A 26,249-nucleotide genomic window follows, 5' to 3' on the forward strand; every position below is an offset into this window, starting at 1 on the left:
AGTATTTAGCGGTGACAGAATGTCATGTCAAAAAATCATTCTCAAAAGTCTTTGCAATGCCTTGCCCTTGCAACTTTTGCCCAAATTTGAAATTACTTTAAAACATAAAATGAAAAACGATTTCTACTACACATAAGGTTCTACTATATTAAAAATTCTATCCTCTGAATATACATGTCCTCAAAGATCAAAGTAGTCGCCTCTCCTAAATATTTCATTAGGATTCTATTCAGGTGGCCTTTCCCTTCTCCAGGGGATCTTCCCAACCCAGGGATGGAACCCAGGTCTCCTGCTTTGCAGGCACATTCTTTACCAGCTGAGCCACAAGGGAAGCCCAGCGAAGGCTAACAGAAGGAATTTTCTTTACCAAGCAAAGAGACGGGTAAGTATACCAACTTACAGGAGAGTCCTAATCTCTAACCCTTTTATTGGTTGCCCAACTCTTCTCTATCTTCATAACCGTTACAAGACTCATTCACCCAGAACTCTGGGGACCTTTTGAACAACGATTTCCGCAACACAAGAGAATCAATACTCAAGAAATTCAAGGTGGCCAAATAAGTCATTAACTTACCAGATTCCAAGGATAACAGCAAGCTCTTCAGCACATAGATCAGGCATCTGAAACTGTTCACAATCTGCTAACTTTATCTCATTTAGAACGGTATCATCATTGAGCTCAAGATTCTGGTGGAATAACAAAGAAAATATTTAAAACAAAAACTAAGTTTGATTTATTCAACAGACTATATGCAACAGACTGCTGGGTAGGATAACATTTTTTTGTTTAAGATTTTACAGTGTCTATACATGGTCAATAGGCTGTTCTCCTTGTGAAACACATATATGGGAACAATTTACTGTGCAGAAATGGAGGACATGCCATCTATATATGCCAGGAATGCACTGACATCATCAATAACAGGGAGTAACTGCTACTCCCTGTTTGATTGAGCCTAGTAGGCAAAAGCTCCTCTCTGATATTCAGATCTTTCTAATCGGTTTCTAAATCATAATCTGCAACATCGATTCCCAACTCTGTTTCTCAAGAAGATCTAGAATAGAAGGAAAAAAAGCCAATTGAAATAGAAATAAAGCCTGAAGAATTAGAGAACTTGGTAGAGTACGTGATTTCAAGAACAGCCACAAAGCCAACACAGTGTTGTACTAACATGAAGACAGAAATATAGATGAAAGGAAGAGAACAGAGTCCAAAATTTCAGACCCATATTATATGGTCAACTGATTTTCAACAAGGTGGCTAGATGACTCAACAAAGCAAAGTTTTTTCAATAAGTGATGTTAGAAGAACTTTATATTCACTTGGGAAAAAATAATGCTCTGCCCAGATCTCATACCATGCACAAGAATTAAATCAAAATGAATCACAGACCTTACTATAAAAGCTGATACTAAAAAACTTCTAAGAAAGAAATCATAGGAGAAAAGACTTGCAACTTTGGGGTAGGCAGAGTCTTTAATTAGGATACAAAAAAAACTTGAACCATCAAATAAAAACTTCAGCTCTTTGAAAACACTGTTAAGAAAGTGAAAAGTCAAGCTACAGTTTGAGAAAACATACTCACCAAACAAATATCTGGGAAAAGGCTTGTAATCAAAGTATAGAATTACAGCTTAATAAGAAGATAAAAAAACTCAACATAAATATGAACTTTACAAAAGACCCTTTACAAAAGGTTAGCTAATCGGCAAACAAAGAGATCCTCAATAACAGTAGTCCACATGAAAATACTAATTAAAATCAGAATGAACTACTACTAGTACACATACATAAAACAGATAAAATTTAAAAGACTGACAATCCCAATTGTTGCCAAGGATCTGGGACAATTCAATCTTTCATACACTGTTGGTAGCAACGTAAAATGGTACAACCACAGGAAATAGTTTGCTGCTGCGGCTGCTGCTGAGTCACTTCAGTCGTGTCCGACTCTGTGCAACCCCATAGACGGCAGCCCACCAGGCTCCCCTGTCCCTGGGATTCTCCAGGCAAGATCACTGGAGTGGGTTGCCATTTCCTTCTCTAATGCATGAAAGTGAAAAGTCAAAGTGAAGTCGCTCAGTCGTGTCCGACTCTTAGAGACCCCATGGACTGCAGCCCACCAGGCTCCTCCGTCAATGGGATTTTCCAGGCAAGAGTACTGGAGTGGGGAGCCATTGCCTTCTTATAACAAACATATTTACCATATGAGCTCTCAGTTCCACTCCTTTGTAGTTATCTATTAGAAACAAAAACATATGTCCACCCCAAGATATGTATCTATATAAATAGAGAGAGAGAGAGAGAGATATGGGGGGGGGGGGGGTGTGTGTGTTCATAGCAGTTTTATCTGTAATAATCCCAAACTGGAAACAACCCAAATGTCTGTCAACAGGTAAATAAATTAAAAAGAAAAATTATGCTATACGCATTTAATGAAATTCTAATCAGCAATAAAAAGAAAAGTACTGACACATACAACCACACAGACATATCTCAACTCAAAAACATCACGCTGAGCAAAAGAGGCCAGATAGAAAAGAGGACATACTTACTGTAGGATTCTAGTCACATAAAACTCTAGAAAAAGCAAACTATCTATAGTCAGAAAGCAAGTCAATGATTATTTAGGGCCAGAGAAGGTGTGGAATTAACTGCAAAGGGGCAGAATGGAATTTTCTAGGGTAATGAAATGTATCTTGACTGCAATGGTTGGGTGCATATATTTTTCAAATCTCATCCAAATCCCACCCAAATAAAGGTAAAACTTTTCTATGTGTAAGTTATATCTCAATAAAATAGATTTTTAAAAATTAGTCATCAAAAGATAGTAAAATCACAATGAGAAATCACTGCACACAACTCACAAAAATGGCAAAAATTTTTAAATTGACAATACCAAGCACCAGCAAGGATGCAGAGCAAGTAATGCTCTCATATACTGAGGGTGGGGATGTGAAATAGTACAGCGACTTCGGAAAACAGTTTGACTGTTTCTCTAGTTAAAAATATACTTAATACAAGCCATTCTAATCCTTGGCATTTACCTGTGAAAATTAAAAACACACATTCACATGAAGACTTACACATGAATGTTCCGAACAGCTTTACTCGTAATAGCCAAAAGCTAGAAGCCATTCAGCTGTCTGCCAAGAGAATGGGTAAACACACTGTGGCTCACCCATACAGTGAAGTAATAAATGCTCAGCAACAAACAGGGGCTAATTGTCGGCATTCAAACAAGGGTGAACCTCAGAACACTATGCTAAGTGCAGGAAACCAGACACAGTCATACTATCTGATTCCATTTATGTGAGACTCTATGGAAAAGACCAGCTCTAATTTGTGACAGAAAGCAGGGAGGGAAAGTGACTGACTTTGCAGTATGGGTGACTTTTCTGCCTAATGGAAATGGTTCTGTATTTTGATTACAGTGGTTATGTGGGTCTACTTGTTAAAACTCATCAAACTGGACACTTAAAATAGCTACATTTTACTGTATGTAAATTATTCCTTAATAAAATCGATTTTTTTCTTCCAATTCAATAAAAGTAGCTTAAACTAGGAAGACTAAACTGTAGGCCTAGCTCTATTTATAAGGTTTTGGGGAAAGAACAGAGCCTTCAACAACTCCTGACAGGAGGAACACAGAACTCCAGGCGGCTAGGCGCTGAAAACGTGCCTCTTCTTCCCCGGCCCGCAGAACTTCAAAAGGCTGGCTGCAGGCGAACAGTGCACCCTGCTGGCCAGCCATTTTCAACATATGCTTTCCAGAATTTTTTTTAAACCTACATATGTAATTTTATATTTTCTATCAGCTATACTTTAAAAAATAAATAAATAAAAGTGATTTAACCTAGTATGTAAAAAATATTATCCCTGAACATTCATTAATAGAAAATTATTAATTAGATACTATACTCTTTCATACAGTTTATGAAATCTAGTACATCTTTTACACTTCAGCACAGCTAAGTTTGGACCAAGCAACTTTAGAGTGATTAATAATCATATATGGCTACAACACTGGACAGTGAAGCTCTACAGTATTCCAAATTCCCACCTTTTCACAACCTGATAGGGATATATCAACTTGCTTATTGATACCCAATGTTTGTGGAGTGTCTTTATAGATATAATCTGATCCCTTTAAAAAGTGTGATGTGGGCGAAAACAAACGAGGAAGCTAAAAATATAATAACTTTCCCAGGTTCTCAATCCAGCTAGACAATAAAGATGTGACAAGACCCAAGTTTCCACCTCCCAGCAAGGACTCCTCCCCATCCCCCACAGAAGACCTGAGATAGGTCAGCCTTAGCAACAGAGCATCATTGTCAGCTACAGGTGGGTGATCAAAACAACTCTGATCTTCATCCAAGATTCTCTACGTTCCTATTTAGTACTTTTTAAAATTAAAACCGGTCGGCTGCAGCACCTGCTTGCCTATATGTCTACACATTGCAAATTTAAAAGATGGCTGTAATTTAGACTCATGCCAACCTCGTAATATTCCACTAAACCATAAAATTAGCTACAAGGATTTTCCTGGAGGTCCAGTGGTTAAAACTCTGAGCTCCAAACGCAGTGCACATGGGTTCAATCTCTGGTCAGGGAACTAAGATCCCAAATGCCTCTTGACATGGCCAAAAAAACCCCAAAAACCAGCTACAGTCTTTCAGACCTACTCCAATGATGCTTATGATATTGTTACTGTGTACCCATCACAGATTTGTTTCTTCTTTTGGTGTTGCCCTTGCTATGTAATAAGTGTTATATCTAGGTTATCAAGCTAAAACATGAAACTGCACAGGTGTGGACTTTTGGACAGACTTAGTTTTTGCCCATAACCATGTACAATTTTGCAACAGAGGCTAGTCACATGAGACGCGTATCTGGATTGTCCTGTATTACTGCATTTTTCTTATTCTGAAAATCCTTGGCATTCCAGCTGACAAAAATGAAAACTGTGGTATTTCACATCAGTTTTCTAAAATCTTTTATGCTAAAATCACATACAAGAATTGACTTTGAGACTACTAATTTTGACACCTTTAAGATCTGTACAAAAGGGTGTTGTCTTGAAGCAACAGATCAGTGAATGCCATTTGGGATATTTAGTTTCACCTGTAAACACCATCCTCATGTATTCATCTACACCGTCTTACACAGGACACACAGCTGTAGCATGCGTAATTTTGTGGTCTTTATTTCCCTTTGTATTCATTCTAAGCATCTTAATAAACTGCTGTATTGTGCTTAATGTAAAATCAAAGGAAAAAACCAGCACATAGTACATCTCCAATTTGTTCAGCATTGAATGCATACTTTTTACCAATGATGCCGATCATGTGCTTGTGTTTCCTGCTCAAAGTACAATTTTAATTTATCCTCCCTCCTCATACTGCACACTGATGATTTAACAATAAAGAACAGTCTGTGCCTGTGATTTGCACACTGAGGTTCCTCATAACTGTTGGCTTATTAAAGCCTAAAGTCCAGTAGCTATAGGTTATGTAAATTCCCCATTAATAACAGATTAAAAATCTAGGAAGGCCCAAAGGGAAACACTATGCTCCTCACTGACAATAAAATTATCGTATTTCCTCAATTACTAAGATACACATCTTCACACCGTAACATTTCTAATCATGATATATTTTATAATCATTATAATTGATATCACAGTGTTCCTTTTTTCCTGAAAAGTTTCGTTATCAAGCAAATTGGTGTATTTCATAATCTAACAGTATCTCTGGCAAAAGGAATTAAGATCTATAACTAATCAAACAAGTCTATCCTCCATCCATGAGTATAAAGCTATTTCTATCTAATCCTTACCTACATAATTATAATCATAGGAGATAATTTTCCATACAATTCCACATAAATACACACATACAAATATACATGCACATATAAATAAACAATGATGGATTACTGAATTAAATTATTGAATTGCAGAACTAACTCTTTTTCACTGATGCTGTGCTTTGGCCTAAACACCAGGTCTATGGCAGTTAAACTAAGACTCAGGGAGGGACTTGGGTTACATCAAAAAGTTGAAGGAGGGGCTTCCCTGGTGGTCTAGCAGTTAGGAATCTGCCTGCCATTGCAGGGGACACAGGTTCAATCCCGGGTCCAGGAAGATCCCACACGTTGAGGTGCAATTAAGCCCATGGGCCACAACTACCGAGTCCACGTGCCTAAGGCCTGTGCTCTGCGACAAGAGAAGCTACGATGATGAGAAGCCCGTGCACTGCAATGAAGAGCAGTCCCCACATGACCCAACTAGAGAAAGCCCATACACAACTAAGACCCAGAGCGGCCAAAAACAAATCTTTAAATATAAATGAGTAAAAGCCAGTGTGCTAAAAAAAAAAAAAAAAAAGAAAAAGCTGCGGGAGGAGGGTCTGGTATATACAAGGAGTAAAGACAGGATGGGAGCGGATACCATAGCTCCTTGACCAGCAGTGGTACAAACACTCCTTCAGCCATGGTTCTCCTATTGCAGGAGAGACGGGCTGTCCCTCTGTGTGGTCTCATCCCTGAGTTTCTCCATCTTTTCCTTCTTCCCTTCCTTCTTCTCTTAGAATCCATAGCTGTCCCTGCTCACCAGCCCTCAAAATATCACAAAAACAAACAGAAAACTTGGAGCAAGCCCAGGAAGTATGTAAGATCTCATCAAAGACATTCCTCAGGATGCCTTACTGCTGCCACTCATCCTTCCCATCTCCCTAGCCCCTACTCTGGGCATTATCTTCAGTACAGTTAGAATTTTAGTGCTCAATGTACCAAGCAAATTTGTTTACAGGCTCTGGAATGAAAAGTGGGAAAACACAGGCTTCAAGGACAGTAACATCAACCAAATTACAAGCAGAAATGTTGGTCTGGGTCTCTAAGATAAGACAATATAAATGCTAACAGCCTTCACAGAAGCAGATGGAAAGCCTATTGAGTGGATAAACTGACTAAAAACTATGAATTTAAGCTACAAGAGAACATATTACCCAAGTCAGAAACACATACTATGGCAGAAACCAGCCCAATAATAACAGAGTAGCTGAAGACAGATCAGAACACTTGTAAAAAGGAATTCTGATCATCTGTTTACATATTTAGAAGAAGCATAAGAAACGTCAAGGCTCTTAATACTTGAGAATATCAACAGAAGGCAAAAAATAGGGTAGGCACTGGAAAAATTAGTTCCTACTCAGTCTGCCTTTTTATTTTTTTCAGGGCAGTAACATATAAGTAACTACTTTATTAATTCATACTTACCAAAATCTAGAAGAAAAACAACAGTTTATCTCTGAGGATAAAAACAGCTTTAAAATGGGTTCTGTTTTAGATTCTTTTTAACATCCAGCCACCTTGTAAAAGCTCTAAGCAGGGTCCAAAAAAGCCTCTTCCCACTCCATCTGGTGTTTCTACGAAACTTCCCTGTGGAAACTATTAGACTTGGATGCTAATTTAAACAGCTTATGATCCTACTCACCTTGGTTAAATATTCCTGAGGAGTGGGTGCTGGAGTGAATTCACAATTTGAAAAGACAGTTCCTTCCCTTCTTACATCTAGAATAAGTTGTGCAACATAATTTTCCTGGAATCGTGTCCTTTTTCCTAAAGCACCTGAAAATACATATATTATACTTAGTAACTTGCCAATCAGAATACCATACAATCATAAACAGTAGTACTTTCAGAGTGCTTTAGAGCTTATGAGGTATTTTCCCCATTTCAAATAAGAGAAACCTGAAGCCCCATGATGACTTTAAAGTGACTTATAAAATTATAAAGCTAGGAAGCTATAGGCCCAGAACTCAAATTTCTGCCACTAGAAATTCCCCACACTTACCTTTGCATTAAACTACCTCCCTCCTCAAAAAAGAATGCATTCAACGTCACAGGGAGAAGAAATACTCTCCTCCCCATACAACAGATGAAAAAGTGTTAAGTTCTGAAGTGTAGTCTTGCTTGCTCAAGATTACATGGTTTTTAGTATCAGAGCCAGAGCTTAAAGCCAGGGTCTGCAGTCTAAATTCCAGTCTTTCTATTACATTATCTGGCTCCATGTAAGGCCAAATATTGTTTTTACTTTGTATCTGAAATAGCTAGCTGCAGAACAGCTTTAAGAGAAGCATAAGCTCTAACATCTATTCTCTGGTGAGAGTCAGATTACAAAGACTCTTGATTACAAAGACCAGTCTAAGAAGTCTGGACTTCATCCTGTGATGAGTCTGGCTCTATGTTATACAACAACCATTGAAACATGTTATACTAAAAATAGCTATTGGGATGGTCTAGCATAGCTTACTTTTTTATAGTAAGGCGAGAACTGAATGGAAAAAAATTATAATCTGATTCTCATTTTATATTTGTGAGCACATTTGTATTTTTAAGCTTTTCAATCTTAACTTGGAAAAAAAATATGAAGAACTAACTAGTAACTACATCAACAAAGCTGACTATGCTGAGTACCATGATACTAGTTTTATAAATAATCCCCCCCAAAAGTCTATTAGGATCAAAACATAATTTCTAAAACTAACTTCACAACTTATATCGCAAGTGTTAGTTGCTCAGTTGTGTCTGACTCTTTATGACCCCAGAGACTGTAGCCCGCCAGGCTCCTCTGTCCATGGAATTCTCTAGGCAAGAATACTGGAGTGGGTAGCCATTCTCTAGATCCATTCCAGAGATCTTTCCAACCCAGGAATCAAACCGGGGTCTCCTGCACCACAGGCAGATTCTCTATCGTCTGAGTCACCAGGAATCCATATTACATATAATTATATCTCAAATATAAGACTCCAACTTACACACGGCCATTGTTCCCAAAGCTATAAGTTAGATATTTAATAATTTTCCCCATACAAACAATGTAATAAAAGGCGGCTAATATTCCAGACTAGGCCACTAAGTTATATTTACTTCATAATATATCTTAAGGATTTTACTGACAGGACTACCTCAATGAGGATAGAGTTTAGGGACTAAAAATGGGTCTCAAAGATCATCTAGACCCAACCTAGAGAGGACAAACAGGTTCAATCATTTCAACATTCACGGATTGTTGTTTCAACACTCACATAGCCCAGGTTCAACGGGTGTAAATGGTGTGACCAACTGCTGATGTTTAACTTTCATGAATGTTTTCAATAGAGAATGTCAATATTTTTAGGCTAGGGACAAGGAGATACATTAAAAGAAAATAATGTTTCTTGTTTGGGACTCAGAAGAAACACAGATTTTAGGAAAAATTCTGTAATTTATTGGTTCATCCAACAAATGTTTATTGAGCGCATACCATATGCCAGGCAGCATTCTAAGACAGTGAAGAAGCATCTAAACACAACAGTCAAAAAATCTCTGTTCTTAAGGAATACAAGAAAGGCAAGACAGAAGCTACAGGTGGGTGTCTGCAGCAAAGGGCAATGTAAGAAGCCGAACTGAACTTGAGAATCTGGAGGGGTCTTGGGAAGCCCACAGTCACAACTAAATGGGCGAAGTTCATTTGTGTACTGTCTAGCTATCATACATTACCGAAATGTCTAACCAGATTAGAAAATAAGTGAGCATTTGCAAGAATAAAGAAGATATAGTTTCAATTTTGTTCTAAACCTATTAACTCTTTAAATAAAATCTTAAAAACATATTTTTGCAAAGCAACCAAGAGGACACAGATAATCAAATACCACCATAAAATACAGCCAAACCATCAATGTATATACTAGTTTTATCATACATCAATTATCCACAAAAGGTTAAAAATCTTACCTGTCAAACCAATTTGTAATCTGCAGATGTCTTTAGCAATTCTGAACTGATCTTTTGCTTTTTTATATTCATAATAATATAAAAATATATATGCACATTCCAGATGGAATTGAACAGCCAAACATTGACCTGAATCATCCACAAACAGATCCTCTAGCTTTATCACTGTAAGACAAAAGATGAGACATTGAAAAGTAGTCAATATCTTGTAATAACCTATGACAGAAAATAATTTCAAAAATGACATGTATATTTGAATAATGAAATCACCTTGCTGTGTACTTGAAACATTTTAAGTCAACTATACTTCTATAAAATATATATATTTTTTAAAGTATGAGAATAAAAATATATTAGTAAGTAAAACATTTAGGCCATAATTTATAAAATACATATATTACATAGTTCCTACTCTTAAAGAATTTCAAGTCTGGAAAGTGAGGAACATGTACTGTAATAGTTCATAGCAAGCACTGTCTGAGCACTTATATGTTCCAACCTAGAAGCTAAGGACATTACATAATCTCCTTTACTCCACACAGTCCTAAGAGATTTCATTCATGACCCTGCTCTTTCTTATTTACAGTGTTTGTCTTAATCATGCCGCCCAAAATACAGCAAAACAAGGTGATGATACAACATACCAAGTCAATCTGCAGAGTTAAACAGCACGGAAATGTAATGAAGAGGAGATCAATATACAGTTTTCCACATAAAGAATGTAGAATTTCTCCCTTAAAAGGAGAAACAGATGTGTATCTGGATATATCTGAGACAATATGAGTATCAAGTAGAAAATGAGTAAGTATTGGCTTAGCAGTCATATTGTATTTTTCTGAACACCTCAGACGAAAAGATGGGAGTATAATAGCCTAATAACATAGTATCTCTAAGAAGATGACTTTCAAAATAAAATATATATATATAATAAAAGGGCTACTGGCATACACCAAGGGGGTGTCCAACAGGTCACCTCGTCCATCCCTCTACAATGTCCCTGACAAACTGCCCCTCACAATGTCTCCAGTAACAGGATCAGCATTTCACAAAGCAATTCATATGAACAGAAGGATATGGATGACAGAAGATACACTTACAGTGTCCCCAAACTGAGAATCCTTTTTCCACTATTCAAGCTGAAAAGAAAGTGACATCAACTGACACCTACTCTGCTCAGCCCTAGGTATTTTCCGTGTTGTGCCAATTCAAACAATGATGTGTTTAGGGCTGACATCGACCTCATTTAACCCATGAGAAAACTGAGCTTAGTCAGCTTACTGACTAGTCACCTCGGCTGAGAAGTGGCAAAGCAAAATCTGAATCCAAACTTGTTGGGAAAAGGGGAAGAGGGAGTTGGCAGAGGAACGACCAAGATGTAGAGGTGATGTTGCAAAAAGTAATCTGTACATTTTCTCACCAAAGGATCTGACAGAAACCTATAGCTATGAGACAGACACCCTTTAACTTATCATGAAGTGAAAATGAGTCTGAAAAAACCTGTTTTTTATATACTGCCTGTCCTTTAAAGAGATTCTTAACTCAAAGAAGCTAAATCAAGATGTACATGTCTTACTTTAAAGGGCAGACAGGCATCCAAACACGAACTTCTCACTGTGAAAATCCTTCAGTAGACTTCCTCCACGCAAACCAAACTCAAGAAAACCTGATCTGGGCTCTCCTGGCGGCTCAATGGTAAAGAATCCACCTGTCAATGCAGGAGATGCAGGTTCAATACCTGATCCAGGACGATCCCTCATGCTGTGGAGCAACTAAGCCTGTGCTCCACAACTACTGAGCCTGTGCTTTGACGCCCAGGAGCTGCAACTTCTGAGCCCACGTGCCCCAGAGCCTGTGCTCCACAGCCAGAGAAGCCACCCCAGGGAGAAGCCTGCACACCAAAACTAGAGCGCAGTCTCGCTTGCCAGCAATGAACAAGAAAAAGCCAGAGCAGCAACGAAGACCCAGTACAGCCAAATAAACTCTTTTTTTAAGAAGAGGCAGGTGGAGGTGCAGGGAGAATAGGGTAGAAGGAAAACAGAGACAGACAGAAACTTCTCTGAACAGACCTTGTTACAGAGTTTTGACTCTGGAATCGTGTAATTATTTTACATATCAAAAAATAAATCAGAAAGAAAAAAGCAATCCCTAAAAACTGAAAACAAATGGAAAACTAAAACTCTATATAACAAGTTGGTGAAAGATAAAGAGTAACTGCAAAGGACTTAGAGCACAGTATATGTCCTTAGTGTAATACACTGAAGGGACAGAGAGCTGCAAAGACATCCTGAGCCTTATTCAGTGGTCTTACTGTTAGTTGGAATGCTGGCGCTGCTCTCAAGCTTTTTATACATGCAACAAAGCAAGTCACTACATTTATATTGTTTGGCACAAGATTTTCAGTTTAAAAAAAGAAGGACACACATATGAAATCACAGATATTGACACAATGCAAGGTTAAATTTTTTTAATCACATTATTTCTTTGCTAGTATCATACTGTTGAAATTACCCTAGTTTTTAACTAACTTTTATACCTGAAAGCCTCCATCATTATCTTTCTCTTTAAAAACTGTCTTGACTATTCTTACACACTTTTTCTTCCAGAATCAATTGGCAAGTTCTCTCTTCAAAAGTTTGTAAAGGCACTAATTGTAATTTCACAATTGGCATCTTGATAATAGTGATCATCCTATTCAAGACAACAGTATGCCTTTAACGTTTTTTTTAGTAAAGTTGTACACTTGACTTCATTTTGGTTTTGAACATTTTAAGAAATCCCTGGGTTAAATCTTTTTTACCTTTTCTTTGAAATATAATTGACATATAACGTGCCATTAGTTTCAGGTGTACAACATAATGATCCAATATATGAATATACTACAGAATGATCACCACAGTAAGCCTAGTTAACATCCATCACCACATAGTTACAGTTTTTTTTCTGGTGGTGAGAACTTTTAAGATCCACTCTCTCAGCAATTCTCAAATATACAATACAGAATTATTCGTTATAGTCACTATGCTGTGCATGTAAGGTGAGATTTTTCAACAGCTTTACTGAGATGATTCATACATATCCAGTCCATCTATCTGAAGTGTGCGATTCAATGTCTTTTCGTATATTCCAAGAAATGTGCAACCATCACCATAGTCAACTCTAAAACATTTTTATCACCTCAAAAAGAAATTCTGAACCCTTAGCTATCACTCTCTTCCCCTCATCCCTCCCATAGCCCTCAACACCTCTAATATACTTTCTGATCCTAACTTTACCTATCCTGGACATTTCATATAAAGGAAATTATTTATCATGTGGTCTTTCATATCTGGTTTCTATAATTTAGTATGATGTTTTCGAGGTTCACTGTGCTGAAGTATGTATCACACTTCATTTCTGTTTATGGCTAAAAAATAGTATAATAGAAACCACTGTATGAATATAAAGTATTCTGTTTACCCATATATCAGTTGATGGACAATGTCCATCTTTTAGCTATTATGAATAATGCTGTTATAAACATTCATATGCAAAATTTTGGGTGGACCTATGTTTTCATTTCTCTTGGGTATATACACCTAGGAACTGCTGGATCATATGATGATTCTATACTTAACTGTTTAAGAAACTGCCAAACTCTATTCCAAGATGGTTATACCATGTTACATTTCCACCAGCAGTGTCCCAACTTTTCCACATCCTCAACAATATGATTATCTCACTTTTTTTAAATTACAGCTATCCATGTGGGTGTAAACTGATATCTTATTGTAGTTTTGATTCTCATCATCCTGATGACTGATATCAAATGTTTTCTCATGTACTTATTGGTCATTAGAATGTCTTCTCTAGATAAGTATCTATTTATATCCTTTGCACATTTTTTTATTGGGTTATTTGTCTTTTATACTACTGAGTTGTCAGAGTTTTTTATATATTCTAGATACAAGTTCCTTATCAGATATATGATTTGCAAATATTTTCTCCCACTCTATGGCCTATCTTTTCACTTTCTTGATAGTGTCTTTTGAAACACAAAAGTTTTTAAAATTTTCTGAATAGACCTTGTTACAGGTTCATAATCTTGCTATGAAGTCCAACTTTCCTATTCTTTTTTTGTTGTTGCTCATGCTTTTGGTTCTAAGAATCTACTGCCAAATCTGATGTCACAAAGATTTACCCCTATATTTTCTCCTAAGAGTCTTAGAGTTTTAGCTCTTACACTAGGACTCTAATCCATTTTTATTTAACTTTTCTATATAGTGTAAGGTAAGGGTCCAATTTCATTCTTTTGCATATGGTTACCCAGCTGTCCCAGCACATTTGCTAAAAAGACTATTCTTTTCCCATTGAAATATTTTATATGTAAAGCAAATAATTACATTAACATTGTTATTAACAAGATTTTCAGTTTAGGAAAAAGATACAAATATCAATATAAACACTTTGTACAGTTAAATTTTAATTGGAGCTCTTTGGTCAGGGTTAGGGACTTGACAGGGATTCAACCAATGTGTTTTCTAAGAACGGTCTTAAAAAAGGGCCTCAGCTGGGTGCTTGCCTAAGTCTGAAACATGCGTTATGTGTTCCCAAAACCAGGCCTGGTGACTTGACCAAAGGCTCAGCCAGCATGTTTGCAAGGTCCACGGCTCACCCAGAGAGTCTGCTCGGGATCAGTCAGAGGCTAGAGTAGTGTTTGTGGGGACTGGGGTCTCAACGGTGTGCTCAAAAGGGCCAGTGACTCAACCAACATTCAAAAGAGCCAGGTCAAGGATTAAGCTGTGGGTTCCCCAAGGTCAGGGCCAAGGGAGCAGCCTGAACATAGAGACGGACTGTGCACAGGAAGACTGTACACACACTTACACTGAGGTTAATGGGAGCCTGGTTTTTCACTGTCAAAGAAAGGAGTTAGAAATCTGGAAGAGAGAAGACTAAAATAAATTCTGTGATATTGGACTGGAATTGGAGATGATGCAATTCGTGGTTTTTAATACATAGATAAATACAGAAATAGACACAGATGTACATGTGTACTTACATATACACATACACATACTTTCCAGCTATGGCTGTTGAAAGACTTTAAAAGGAACCAGAGCTCCTTGGAGAAATTACTGATTCCAGGGCCAGAGCAAAGTAATACAAAATAAGGAAGGCTAAAGCATCTTCTTATGTCAGAAAATAAAGAAGCACTCAAAGATATATTGAAAGGGCACAGAAGCCAATTTGAACAAGCCTCAACTGGCCAAATGTGGGACACTATGAAGGCCAAATTGTAATCCATTGAATGAATTTGGAATCTGTGAGTGGACACTAATGTCAATATATAAATGCATAAATTCAAAGTTTACTAAGGAATAGGAGACTTATATGGTATCTAAGTACATCACCATACAACAATTAATTATAAAGAGTGATAACCAAAAACTGGAAACAATCAAATTTCCATCAACAGATGAAAGGACAAACAAATTATGGTATTTCCATATCATGGTACTGCTGCTGCTAAGTCACTTCAGTCATGTCCGACTCTGTGTGACCCCATAGACGGCAGCCCACTAGGCTCCTCTGTCCCTGGGATTCTCCAGGCAAGAACACTGGAGTGGGTTGCCATTACCTTCTCCAATGCATGAAAGTGAAAAGTGAAAGTCAAGTCGCTTAGTCGTGTCCGACTCTTCGCAACCCCATGGACTGCAGCCTACCAGGCTCCTCTGTCCATGGGATTTTCCAGGCAAGAGTACTGGAGTGGGGTGCCAGTGATCATGGTATACTACTTAGCAATTAAAAAGAATGAACTATTGCTACAGGTGACATTATGGATGAATCAAAATAATTCTGCTGAGTCAAAGAAGCCCAGCTAAACACACACACACACACAAAGTGTGAAGCTATATGAAATCTCTTTTATAAAATTCAAGGAAATGCAGACTAATATGTAGTAACAGAAAGCAGATCAGTGGTGGCCTGAGAGGCTGAAGGAGAGATCAGGAAGGGTGTAAGAGGATGGGATTCCCGACAAGCACAAGGAAGTTTGGGGGAACAAAGTATATGTTCATTATCTCAACTTTGATGATGGTTTCATGGGTGTAAATACATGTCCAAACTTTACAAATTGACACTTTAAGTATGTCAGGTGTTTGTATGTCAATTATATCTCAATAAAGCTGTTTCAGAAACAAAAAATGTACAGAGAAAATGGGTAACTCTAATGAAGAAGACTGACAGATACCACCTTAATCAAGTAACCAAAGTTAGTATCACCAGTAATGAGACCAACTGAAATCGTGTGCCACCTGGCAGGACGCAGTGAGAATAACACAAAACAACTGTGGTGGTAGAGCTATGTTGGAAGACACTAAAGAGATAGGACAACTAAATGCAACACTAGGTTCTGGACTGGATCACGGTGCTGTAAAGGATGCTTTGGGCACAACTGGCTAATCCTGAACAGCAGTAATTAGGTGTTAGTATTTAATCAATGTTAATTTCCTAATATTGGTGGTTGTATTGTGACTGTACAGGCAAATGCCTTCGTAGGAAAAACACCCTAAAATGTGCAGAAGTGATGGGACATCAATTCAACAACTTATTTTAAACGGTTTCAGAGAAAAAAAAAGTTCTTTGTACTAGCAACTTTTCTAGATTTACGTTTCAAAAAAAAAAACTTAAGTCCAAAATATTAGCAATTAAAGAAAAAATTAAGAACATATCTTGCCTTTCCTACACAGACTACATTTTAGGGTTCTCACATAACCCTGGTTGACGAGTTCTTCTTTACAAAAGAATTCTAGGGGGAAAAAAAAAGAATGACTGAATTATAAAATCACTAGGTAAGTATTTACAATGAATAGACAGATGGCACCTTCAGAGCCAAATGCAGAGTCACCTAAGTAAAAATGCCAACCGAATGGAAACTTCGTAGGATCCTTGATAGCTGGACGGAGGGTGTCCATCATAAGCCATGAAGACCAGGGAGGCACACAACCCTAGGGAAGTGCCAGCCTACTCCGACTCATTTCCTCAAAAATTTTTAAAATCCTCTTCTCCCTGACCTCCATACTTCCCAAGCTTATCTCCAACTGTTACCCTCCTCTGGTTTTTCCATCCTCCTCCTGCCTCTCAGCCCTTTCCAACTCTCCCTTCTCCATCCTACAATTCTAATCAGTATCTACTGAATTATTTTACATGCCTAGAACTGGGCTAGATCCTACAGCAAAGTTAAGCCCTGTGCTCCCCCAAAAAGAAGATGGAAGAAGCACTAGGAAGAAAAGACACATAATCATTATTCAATATACAGTAAATCTGATTTGAAACTGGGTGGTACTGGCCATAAATACCATAGGGGGAAAATCCATAAGGCTGAGATAGTTGAACAAACCTTGTCAGAAGGGCTAGGCATTGAAAGACGGGTAGAATTTGGCTGTAACTCCACCTCTAGACTGTAAGGGTCACAAAAGAAGGGTCCACATGTGTCTTGTTCACTGCTGTTTAAGCCTAGCACTTGTCATAGCTGGGGCTCAATAAATATCCTAAGAGTGGGCAAATATTTAGAAACTCTCTGATGGCTGTCGCCAACAAAGAACTCCAATTTCCCATCCACCTAGCTCCTATCAACCTATTGCAACATCACCTGACACACAACTCCTAACACAGTCCAGCCATTCCAAACTACTGGAAATCCCAAATACACAAAGATGTCCCGAGTCTCTGTGCCTCTCTCTGTACATGTTACATGCCCTTTCCAACTACCTAATGAATTGTTTCTCATTCTTCAAGAATCAGTTCAAGTATTAGCCACTTTGCAAAGCCTTCTCTGGTCTCAAGTTTAGACTAATCATATCCTTTCTTTCATCCCTTCCTCTTTTTTTCTAACTGAAATATAGTTGATGTACAGTATGTCAGCTTCAAGTGCACTGCTTAGTGATTTGACATTTGTATAACATTTGCATACATTATGAATGATCACCACGCTAGCCTAATAACTATCTGTCCGCATACAAAATTATTACAATATTGTTGACCACACTCCTTATGCTGCATTAAGTCTCCATGGCTTACTTATTTTAGAACTGGAGGTCTGCCCCTCTGAATCCCCTTTATCTATATTGCCCCTCCCACCTTCCTTTCCTCTGGAAACCACCTATTTGTTTTCTGTATCTATGAGTTGGTTTTCATTGTCGTTTGTTTTTTAGATTCCCTATGTAAGTGAGATCACACAATTTTTGCCTTTCTCTGATTTATTTCACTTAGCATGATGCCCTAGAGGGCCATCCATATCGTCACAAATAGCAAGGCTTCGTTTTTTTTAAATAGCTGTCATTCCCTTCTTTTTTGTGCCCTTTTTTCTCCTTATATTTTAGCCTCCATCCCACTGAGTTCAATGATATCCCCAGCAACTACCAGTGACCAGATCATAGCAAGAAATTAAAAAAAATTTTTTAATTAAGTATCAAATTACACATGAAATACAAAGTCAAAAATAAAACTGAGAATAATTAAAGATTTTCCTAATTTAAAAAAATGACCTGATGAAATCAGTATGTAAAAATAATCATCCAGGGACTTCCCTGGTGTCCAGCGGCTGAGACTTCCACGTTCCTCGTGCAGGGGCCTGCGGTTCAATCCCTGGTCAGGGAACTAGATCCTGCATGCGGCAACTAAGACCTGGTGCAGCCAAATAACAGGCAAACAGCACAGACAAATGAGAATAACAACAGTCCAGTATTGCGGTACACGGAGAAGGAAGGAAGGCCAAGAAAGCGTCTACCAGTCAGGTGCAACCCTGAGACTCGAAGTGACAGTGATAAAACCTTCAGGAACTGCAAGACTGACCATACAGAAGAAGGACAGACCTACCCTGAAATTCTGTTGCTCAACATCAGTGCTATCCAACAAAAATTTCTGTGATAATATTAAATACAGCTGCACTGTCCAAAATGGTAACCATTTACCATCAAGGTGGCTTCAGAGCCCTTGAAATGGGGCTAGTGAAACTGAGACATTGAATTCTTTACTTCTTTTAATTAGCCACATTAGTGGCTAGTGGCTACTACACCGGGCAGCACAGCTCTAGACAGCAGTTACGGGCCACAGAAGAGCGGGTTTTTTAATTTACTAAAAGGAAGCACTCTGTAAAATTATGAATCCCAACAAGAAAGCCCAAAGAAAGAGGGCATAACTTTTTTTGGTCACAATCTTTCAACAGATCCCAGCATTAAGAAGCCAGCCTACAAAGAAACACATCATTTTACACCTGGAAAAGACTCACAGACCGTCTTTATGCAGAAAGAAACTCTTGGTTTGGAAGTAAGACAAGCTCCCTGAAGTCACACAGGGTGTGAGTGACAGAAGAGAAACTGAAAGTCAGATCTTAAAACTCTAGGTTCTGTTAATTATCTTGATTCTGATACTTTCACAAGTGTATACATATATAAAATACCACCAATTCTACACTTTAAATATGAGTCTTACTGTAGGTTAACTATACTCCGGAAACACTGCTAAAAAAGGGTGGCACACAAACCCACCACTACACCTTCCTATGTCAAGTCTTCAGTTCTATCGACTTGTTGCAAGGAATAAGCTAGTTAACATATTTAAAGGCCTAGAACAGTACTTGGTATGGAGTATGGACTGCATTATAATTATCAGATATTGGAACTCTGCCCTACTGACCAGTTTAGAGAAAAGTAATGAAGAGAAGAGTAAGCAGGATCTGGAGTCAGAAACTCCAGGGCATAGTTCTGGTTCATGGACAATCTCTTTGAGTTTCAATTCTTTGGAAAATGAGTTATCTGGACAAGATAATCTCTAATGGGTCTTTCCAAACTACAGATTTCAGACACTGAGTAGGATAAGAGTTGTAGGAATGGAAAAGAAGGATGGACATGGAACTCTTAGGCAAGAACCAATAAGATTTAAGAACTGGCGAGATACCACAGAATGATGAAAAACAGTGAGTCAACCATGAACACAGAACACAAAGTTTTGAGATTTGGATAACTCAAGTTTAAAAAAAAGATGAAGTAAATAAACAAATAAAGCATGTTGACCCAACAGATATATAGTCATCATTTTAATAAATCTTTAGGTGCTCCATGATAACAAATAATCATAACCTTCTGGGTCAAAATGTCAAACCACTATATTTAAAATGCATGCTAAAACCAAAATCTCTTCTCATCAGATTATTTTAATGCTATTTTAAAAATGAAATCCCTATGGATTCATATGGATAATCAGATACTTGTGATTAGATTATTAGTATATTTAATGACATTCATTCCAAAGTATTGGGACCTTTCCTGGTGGCTCAGAGGTTAAAGCATCTGCCTGCAATGCAGGAGACCTGGGTTCGATCCCTGGGTTGGGAAGATCCCCTGGAGAAGGAAATGGCAACCCACTCCAGTATTCTTGCCTGGAGAATCCCATGGACGGAGGAGCCTGGTGGGCTACAGTGCAAAGAGTCGGACATGACTGAGTGACTTCATTTACTCACTTATTCCAAAGTATCAAAAAAATTTTTTTAATTTATGCATATGTCAGTCACCAAGAAACTAATCTCTTGAACAACTTTTTGGATGTGGAGACAATATAAGCCTAGAGTCACAGAGCTGCCTGGAGATGTTACAGTGGAGTCTCAGACAAAGTATTTTAGCTTGTTTTCTTTGAACAGTGACTTCCTCATAAGCTCATCTTCAAACACCTAAACCTCAATATTACATCTCATGTGCTATATGGAACAGGTTTTCAGTACCAGATGCTTCAATAAATGATTGTGTGCCCTTAAGCAGTTCTTCAGAGAATCATGGTTTCCTTAGTATGAGATCCAAAAGAGGACCTCAGAGTGTGCTGAGGAGCAGACTTTTCAAGATTCTAACTCACTCCTTTCATAGATGTGATCAGTTCCAGCAAAGTTATGCTGACACTCTGATGGGCTCTATATACTGATGTAACATTCCTGGACAAAAATATAAAGATCACACTTGTTTATATGTCACAGACTGAAAAAAAAAATCTTGCCAACTTTTTGATGATTGTTCAAGGGCAACATTTCAAATATAATATTCTTCTCTGGATACTGAACAATACTTCAATATAACTGAATGCTTGGTCAATTTTTGGGTTAAATCCCAGAACATTTTTTAAAATACAATTGTTTATGAAAATGCTGCAGTTTAAGCCATGTGCAGACTTACTTAGACATAGCCAAAATGGACCAATTTATGACTAGATAAAAAGAAAAATGTCATTGATTAGCCTAGAACAGCAACATAAACAATTCTTAGTTGTAAGGCAAAGCAAATGATATGCTTAAATCTACTGCAGAAAAGAACAGACCACTTGGGGAATGAGTCACTTAGAGTCATATTTTCCAGGTATCTTAGTTAACCCTTTCTGTTTAGAGAGCTGTATTTTACCTCTTAGAATTCTCTCTACAACACATCATATGGTTCTTACCTTTTAATATGGTACATTAAGAAGGTATTTTTGTTCTTTTAATAATTAAAGGTCATCATTAAGAACATCAGTCACTGAGATGTGGTTAAGGTAGAGACATAAATGTAGATTTACATAATATGGATAAAGGGAAGAGATGTGGCTTTCCCTCTGGCAACTGCATCAAACTTGATTTCCTTTACATTAACAGAAAGAAAGAAAACTCCCAGCAACACCTTGTGTTTTGTTCATTTACCAACACTCCATAAAAGTATAACGAAGCATATGAAATTGTTTAATATGCTACAAAGTATAACGTAATTACTTTTTTACAAAATTAAATAGTGGCTAAATACTGATGCCATCTTCTTTCAAACGCTTTCAATATCCTCTGGAAAAATCAACTTTTTTCCCCATTAGAATCAGTAATGTTCAACTCATCCCTGGCTTTCAAAACTTTATCTGATTTCGTGAACTAGAAGTTTATCCCACTTCTCTTTCTCCCTCGCACTTTGTTTATGGAATGTATCTCATTTTAAAAATATGAAATGACATGAATGGGGAGAAGACTTAGTCTACACAGTTTTCATTTTACTAAAAATAGAAAGAGGACAATGATGCCAGTAAATTGAGCATCAGGTCTTAATTTTCTCCAAGTCCAACTTCATATTTCATTTGAAAGAGAACTCCACGCCTAGGCAACACTATTATGAGAAGATTCAAGACCCCATCTGGTATCTGGGTAGGATTAATTTTCTCATAACTTCTATAACATTTCACTTTTTGAAGAACAGAAGTTAACTCAGATAAAAACTGCTATGGAGATGGAGGACGAATGGAGTTCTACAATGTCTCCTCTGAAAAGTGAATGTAGAAAAGGCTCAACAGGACTTCCCTAGTGGTCCAATGCAGGGGATACAGGTTAGATCCCTGGTTCTGGAGGGTTCCACATGCCTCGGGACAACTAAGCCCAGGCACCACAACAGAAGCCACTGCAATGAGAAGCCTGCACAACGCAGCTCGAGAGCAACCCCCGCTTTCAAGGTAACAAAGACTCAGTGCGGCCCAAAATACATAAATAAAATTTTAAAAGTAAAGGCTCAATAAATGCTAGCTATCACTATTCAACAAATATGCACTAAATATTTATTATTTTCCAGGCATTCTGCTAAGCAGAAACAAGAAAAAATCAGCCCGCAAGGAACTCACAATCTAGAGTTGCTTACAGTCTTGAAAATACAGATGATTCTATAGCCTATATTTGCTCATAAAAATCTCTTGTAATCCAAATGCATTAAACCAAAGACTTCTACAGGAAAAAGAAATACTGTTTCGCAGTTCTGTTACTTCATTGCATCACTGTACACTTAGTGAAATATCACTGTATAGAAAAGTAAACTCCTTACATTTAATAAAACAATCTGCTACCACGTTAGGTTTAAATCTCATACCAGAACAAATATTGTTTCCTATATACCAAGTTCAAGCTCAGAATACATTTTCTTTACATATACAAGTCAGATCTAATTGCCCTGGGTTGTTCCACAGTCTTACATAACCTAAAATCCCAAACAAATATAGACTAAGTCCAAGATTTCCTCCTATTTTCAAAATGCTTCCCGAGGACTTTCCTGGTGGCTCAGCAAAGAATCCACTTACCAGTGCAGGAGACGCAGATTCGATCCCTGATTTGGGAAGATTCCACATGCCGAGGAAGAAATAAGCCCTGTGCCACAACTACTGAGACTCTGCTCTAGAGCCCGCAAGCCACACGAGTGGAGCCTCTGGGCCCTAGAGCCCGGGCTCCACAACAAGAGAACTCACCGCAAAGAGAAGCCCGTGTACAACTAGAGCAGCCCCAGCTCACCGCAACCGCAAGTCCAAGCAGCAAGGAAAACCCAGCACAGCCATAAACAAATACTGCCTCCCGGAAAAGCTTAAGGCTTACTTGCAACAAAGGCATTTACAGGGGCATGTGGTTTACAAGTATTTGGTAAATTTTACATTTCTGTTCTAGGTACATTTCCATATGTACATTATATATTACAATGAAAATAATGAAAAAACTACAAAAATGTCTCTCTACCCACTGTCAGCCTCATTAAACTTATTTTCTACCAAATATTATTAATTAAAAAAATGAATTATTTCTTCATGTACTCAGAAGGATATAGGATAAATAATTTCCTGCTCTGCATGTAGTTCGGCACAATTTACTCCAGTTCAAATCAGTTAAGGATTATTTTCTTAATAAAGGGAGTTTACATTTGTTTCTAACAAGGTTTCTTACATTAAGTAACCAAGAAAATATTTAAATACCTTTAGGCAATTTGTAATAAAATCAAAGTGAACTATACAGAATAAATCACTTGTTTAAGTCTGTGTTAATAATATAAATAACACTGATTGATTTTTTTTAAATTCAAAGACAAAAAAGAAATCCTATAATCTGACATCCTAATAATTTGTGATAGTCCAAATTCAGAAAGAGTGGAGAAGCAACCTCAGACAAAAAGTTACCATATGCTGTCAAGCAATAAATGAAAAAGGAAAGTCTCAGCCAAGAAAACAGAACAGAGTTACATGCTCAATGCAGACAAAATCTGCAGCATACCTTGATCGATGCAGTCTTCAGCAAGAGCAAAAAGCTGAGGTGAGCGCTCCTCAAGCAGCTGCTGGTGAATATTCACACATCTCAACGTCCACCATGGCAAGCTCTAGAAAAAGGAAATACCAACGTAAGCTGAAATAAAAGGACCCTTTGGAAAAAAATTTTACATTAAATCAACTTTTAGAATTTTTTTACATTTGTGAGATTAAATTCACTCTTCAGGAAGCTTACCCACTCACGGCTACATCTTCAGTAATAACAGCAAATCCAGTGCCCTGTCTTCCACAAGAACAACATCTCTCCTCCGTGCATTCAAAGCCAGCTGGGCTTCCCGACATCATTTTCAACTTCCCATTTCCTCCTTTAAAATGCCTACTGCCATCGCCCGACTCTGCTACAGCGCTCTACCAGCACTATGATCCAACACCCACCGTCCTGGGAGGCCCCCCACTAGAACCTCCTGTGGGGTGATTCTTCCCTTGTCTCAGCTTCCAGCACGTGTTTTCCACCTCCCTTTGCAAACGCACCCCAGCATACTTGTGTATGTCATCCTAGTTTTCAGTGTTGTCAGCCAGCTAGCCAGCAAGATGAGGAACCATGCTTCACTCATCCCTGTATCCTCCTTGAAGCAATGCATGCTGTGCACGCTACGAGGTAAGAAATAGCCTGGGTTCAGATTATTCCCCAAACTGGGAAGACCTCTGCCACTCTCTCTTCCACGAAACCTCTTCGAAGAGACTAGGGCACACACTGGTCTCTCACTTCCACACTGTGCCTAGAGGTTAGCACCAGACTGGAGAGCTCGTGTTTTTCAAGTGTGTAAGTACCTGTCCTTATAGTTTGGAGGGTGGAGACCGCATTTTATACACTGTCTTGACTAATGCACAGGCTGACAGCACAGTAGCCTTTTCTCAGTTCTCTGGTGCTCAGTCTTACTTTTCAACACATCCTGATTAAACAACAAGCCGATACAGAAGCACACACAGTGAAGATGAAAAGTCTCTCTTCTGCTGCCTTAGCACCATCCTCCTTCCCCAGAAAAATCCATGACAAAGGTTTATATTCCTCTAGGCTCTTCCTCTATACATATGTGTGTGTGTGCAAATAAGAAATATTAACTATTTTTGATAGGCTCATTAAATTACCAAGTATGATCATGCATTGAATCATCCAAATTAGTTATAACTATGTTACTTTGAATTATATTGCCCAAAGGTGTGAAAAATTTTTTCTTTTATAGCAATAACTACTAACTGGAAATCATGCTTAATTACTAAAAGCATTTTCTGTTACTTGAATTTAATTTCTTAATTTGATCAAGGGGTAAAACTGCCTGTTTCCCTTCTAAACTGCTACACACAACTGTTGCAACAATGATAAAATCACAAATGAAAAAAAAAAATCTTTTCTAATCACTAATGCTATTTCCTCAGGCCATGTAAGGAAACGAAAGGTAGAATTATCTAATAGAAAGAAGTTTCACATCATTTTTAATGTAATTCCCTGAGTTGTTGCCTCATTTTCATTCTTTTGCTATCACTAAGCTAATGAAGTCAGTCTATATTCCAATTATCTGTCCTTATCTGCTGTCAGCAGTAAGTGAGTCAGGTCTGGCAACATATTCTTTCCTTTTCTAGACATGGAAATTAAGATAGATCCAGTCAAACAGACTGCCCTGTTAAAAAAACATATATGGAGAAGGAAATGGCAAACCACTCCAGTATTCTTGCCTGGAGAATCCCATGGACAGAGGAGCCTGGCAGGCTACAGTCCATGGGGTCACAAGAGTCAGACACAACTTAGTGACTAAACCACCAAGGGTTGTTTGTCAATAAATAAATGATTAATAAAAAAAATACAACTTATGATGCTCAGCTCTTAAAAATCAGATCTATAAACTAACTCTTTAATCGAAAATCTTCACATGGGAGAAGGGGGAGTGTGAAGCAAAGAAAGAAAGCATGATCTATTTTTTTTACTAGAAAATAAAAGTACCTTTTTCTATCTGTTAAGAATCACTTAATAGAAAATCTGAGGCGTTGATGAAAAAGGAAACTTGAAGTCTTGCTTTAGACAGTTCCCAGATCCTATCTTCTGACTAGTGCACTTATTACTTGTTCTGATTGACAAGTCATACTAGTGAATAACCTTCTAGAAGGCAAGGTGCATGAGTGTACTCAAAAGAAACCCAGTAACTGCTTGCCAACTCAAGTCCACTTTATAAATGAGGAAACTGATATTCAGAGTAATTCACTGGCCTAAGGTCTCCGGTCTGATTCCAAAGCCAAAATTCCTTTTACTCAACGTTAACAAATTACTAATAATGGTCTATATACTTTACAGACTAGGGGGTGGGGAAAATCATCTTCTTTTATTGTTTCACAAAAATAAAATCATTTTTATTTTTAATAAAAAATCAACCTG

General features: G+C 37.8%; 1 protein-coding gene across 4 annotated transcripts in view; it reads right to left on the reverse strand.

Annotated features, from left to right (window-relative positions):
- The window catches only part of TTC27 (tetratricopeptide repeat domain 27), a 184,352-nt gene that overhangs the window by 132,611 nt on the left and 25,492 nt on the right, over positions 1–26,249 (reverse strand). For 3 of the 4 annotated variants that reach the window (XM_086327527.1, XM_086327528.1, XM_086327526.1), the window contains 4 exons: positions 23,829–23,931; positions 9,779–9,943; positions 7,497–7,630; positions 575–687 (listed from right to left, as the gene is read on the reverse strand). In XM_086327527.1, the coding sequence (XP_086183653.1) occupies positions 575–687; positions 7,497–7,630; positions 9,779–9,943; positions 23,829–23,931 (515 nt within the window). Of the gene's footprint in view, positions 1–574; positions 688–7,496; positions 7,631–9,778; positions 9,944–11,351; positions 11,368–23,828; positions 23,932–26,249 lie in introns of those variants that run through there. The other variant, XM_086327529.1, reaches the window with a different exon arrangement.

This window comes from Bos grunniens, chromosome 11 (assembly GCF_055505025.1).
Source record: "Bos grunniens cultivar Pamir isolate PY7600 chromosome 11, Bosgru_T2T1.0, whole genome shotgun sequence".
NCBI classification, from domain to species: Eukaryota; Metazoa; Chordata; class Mammalia; order Artiodactyla; family Bovidae; genus Bos; species Bos grunniens.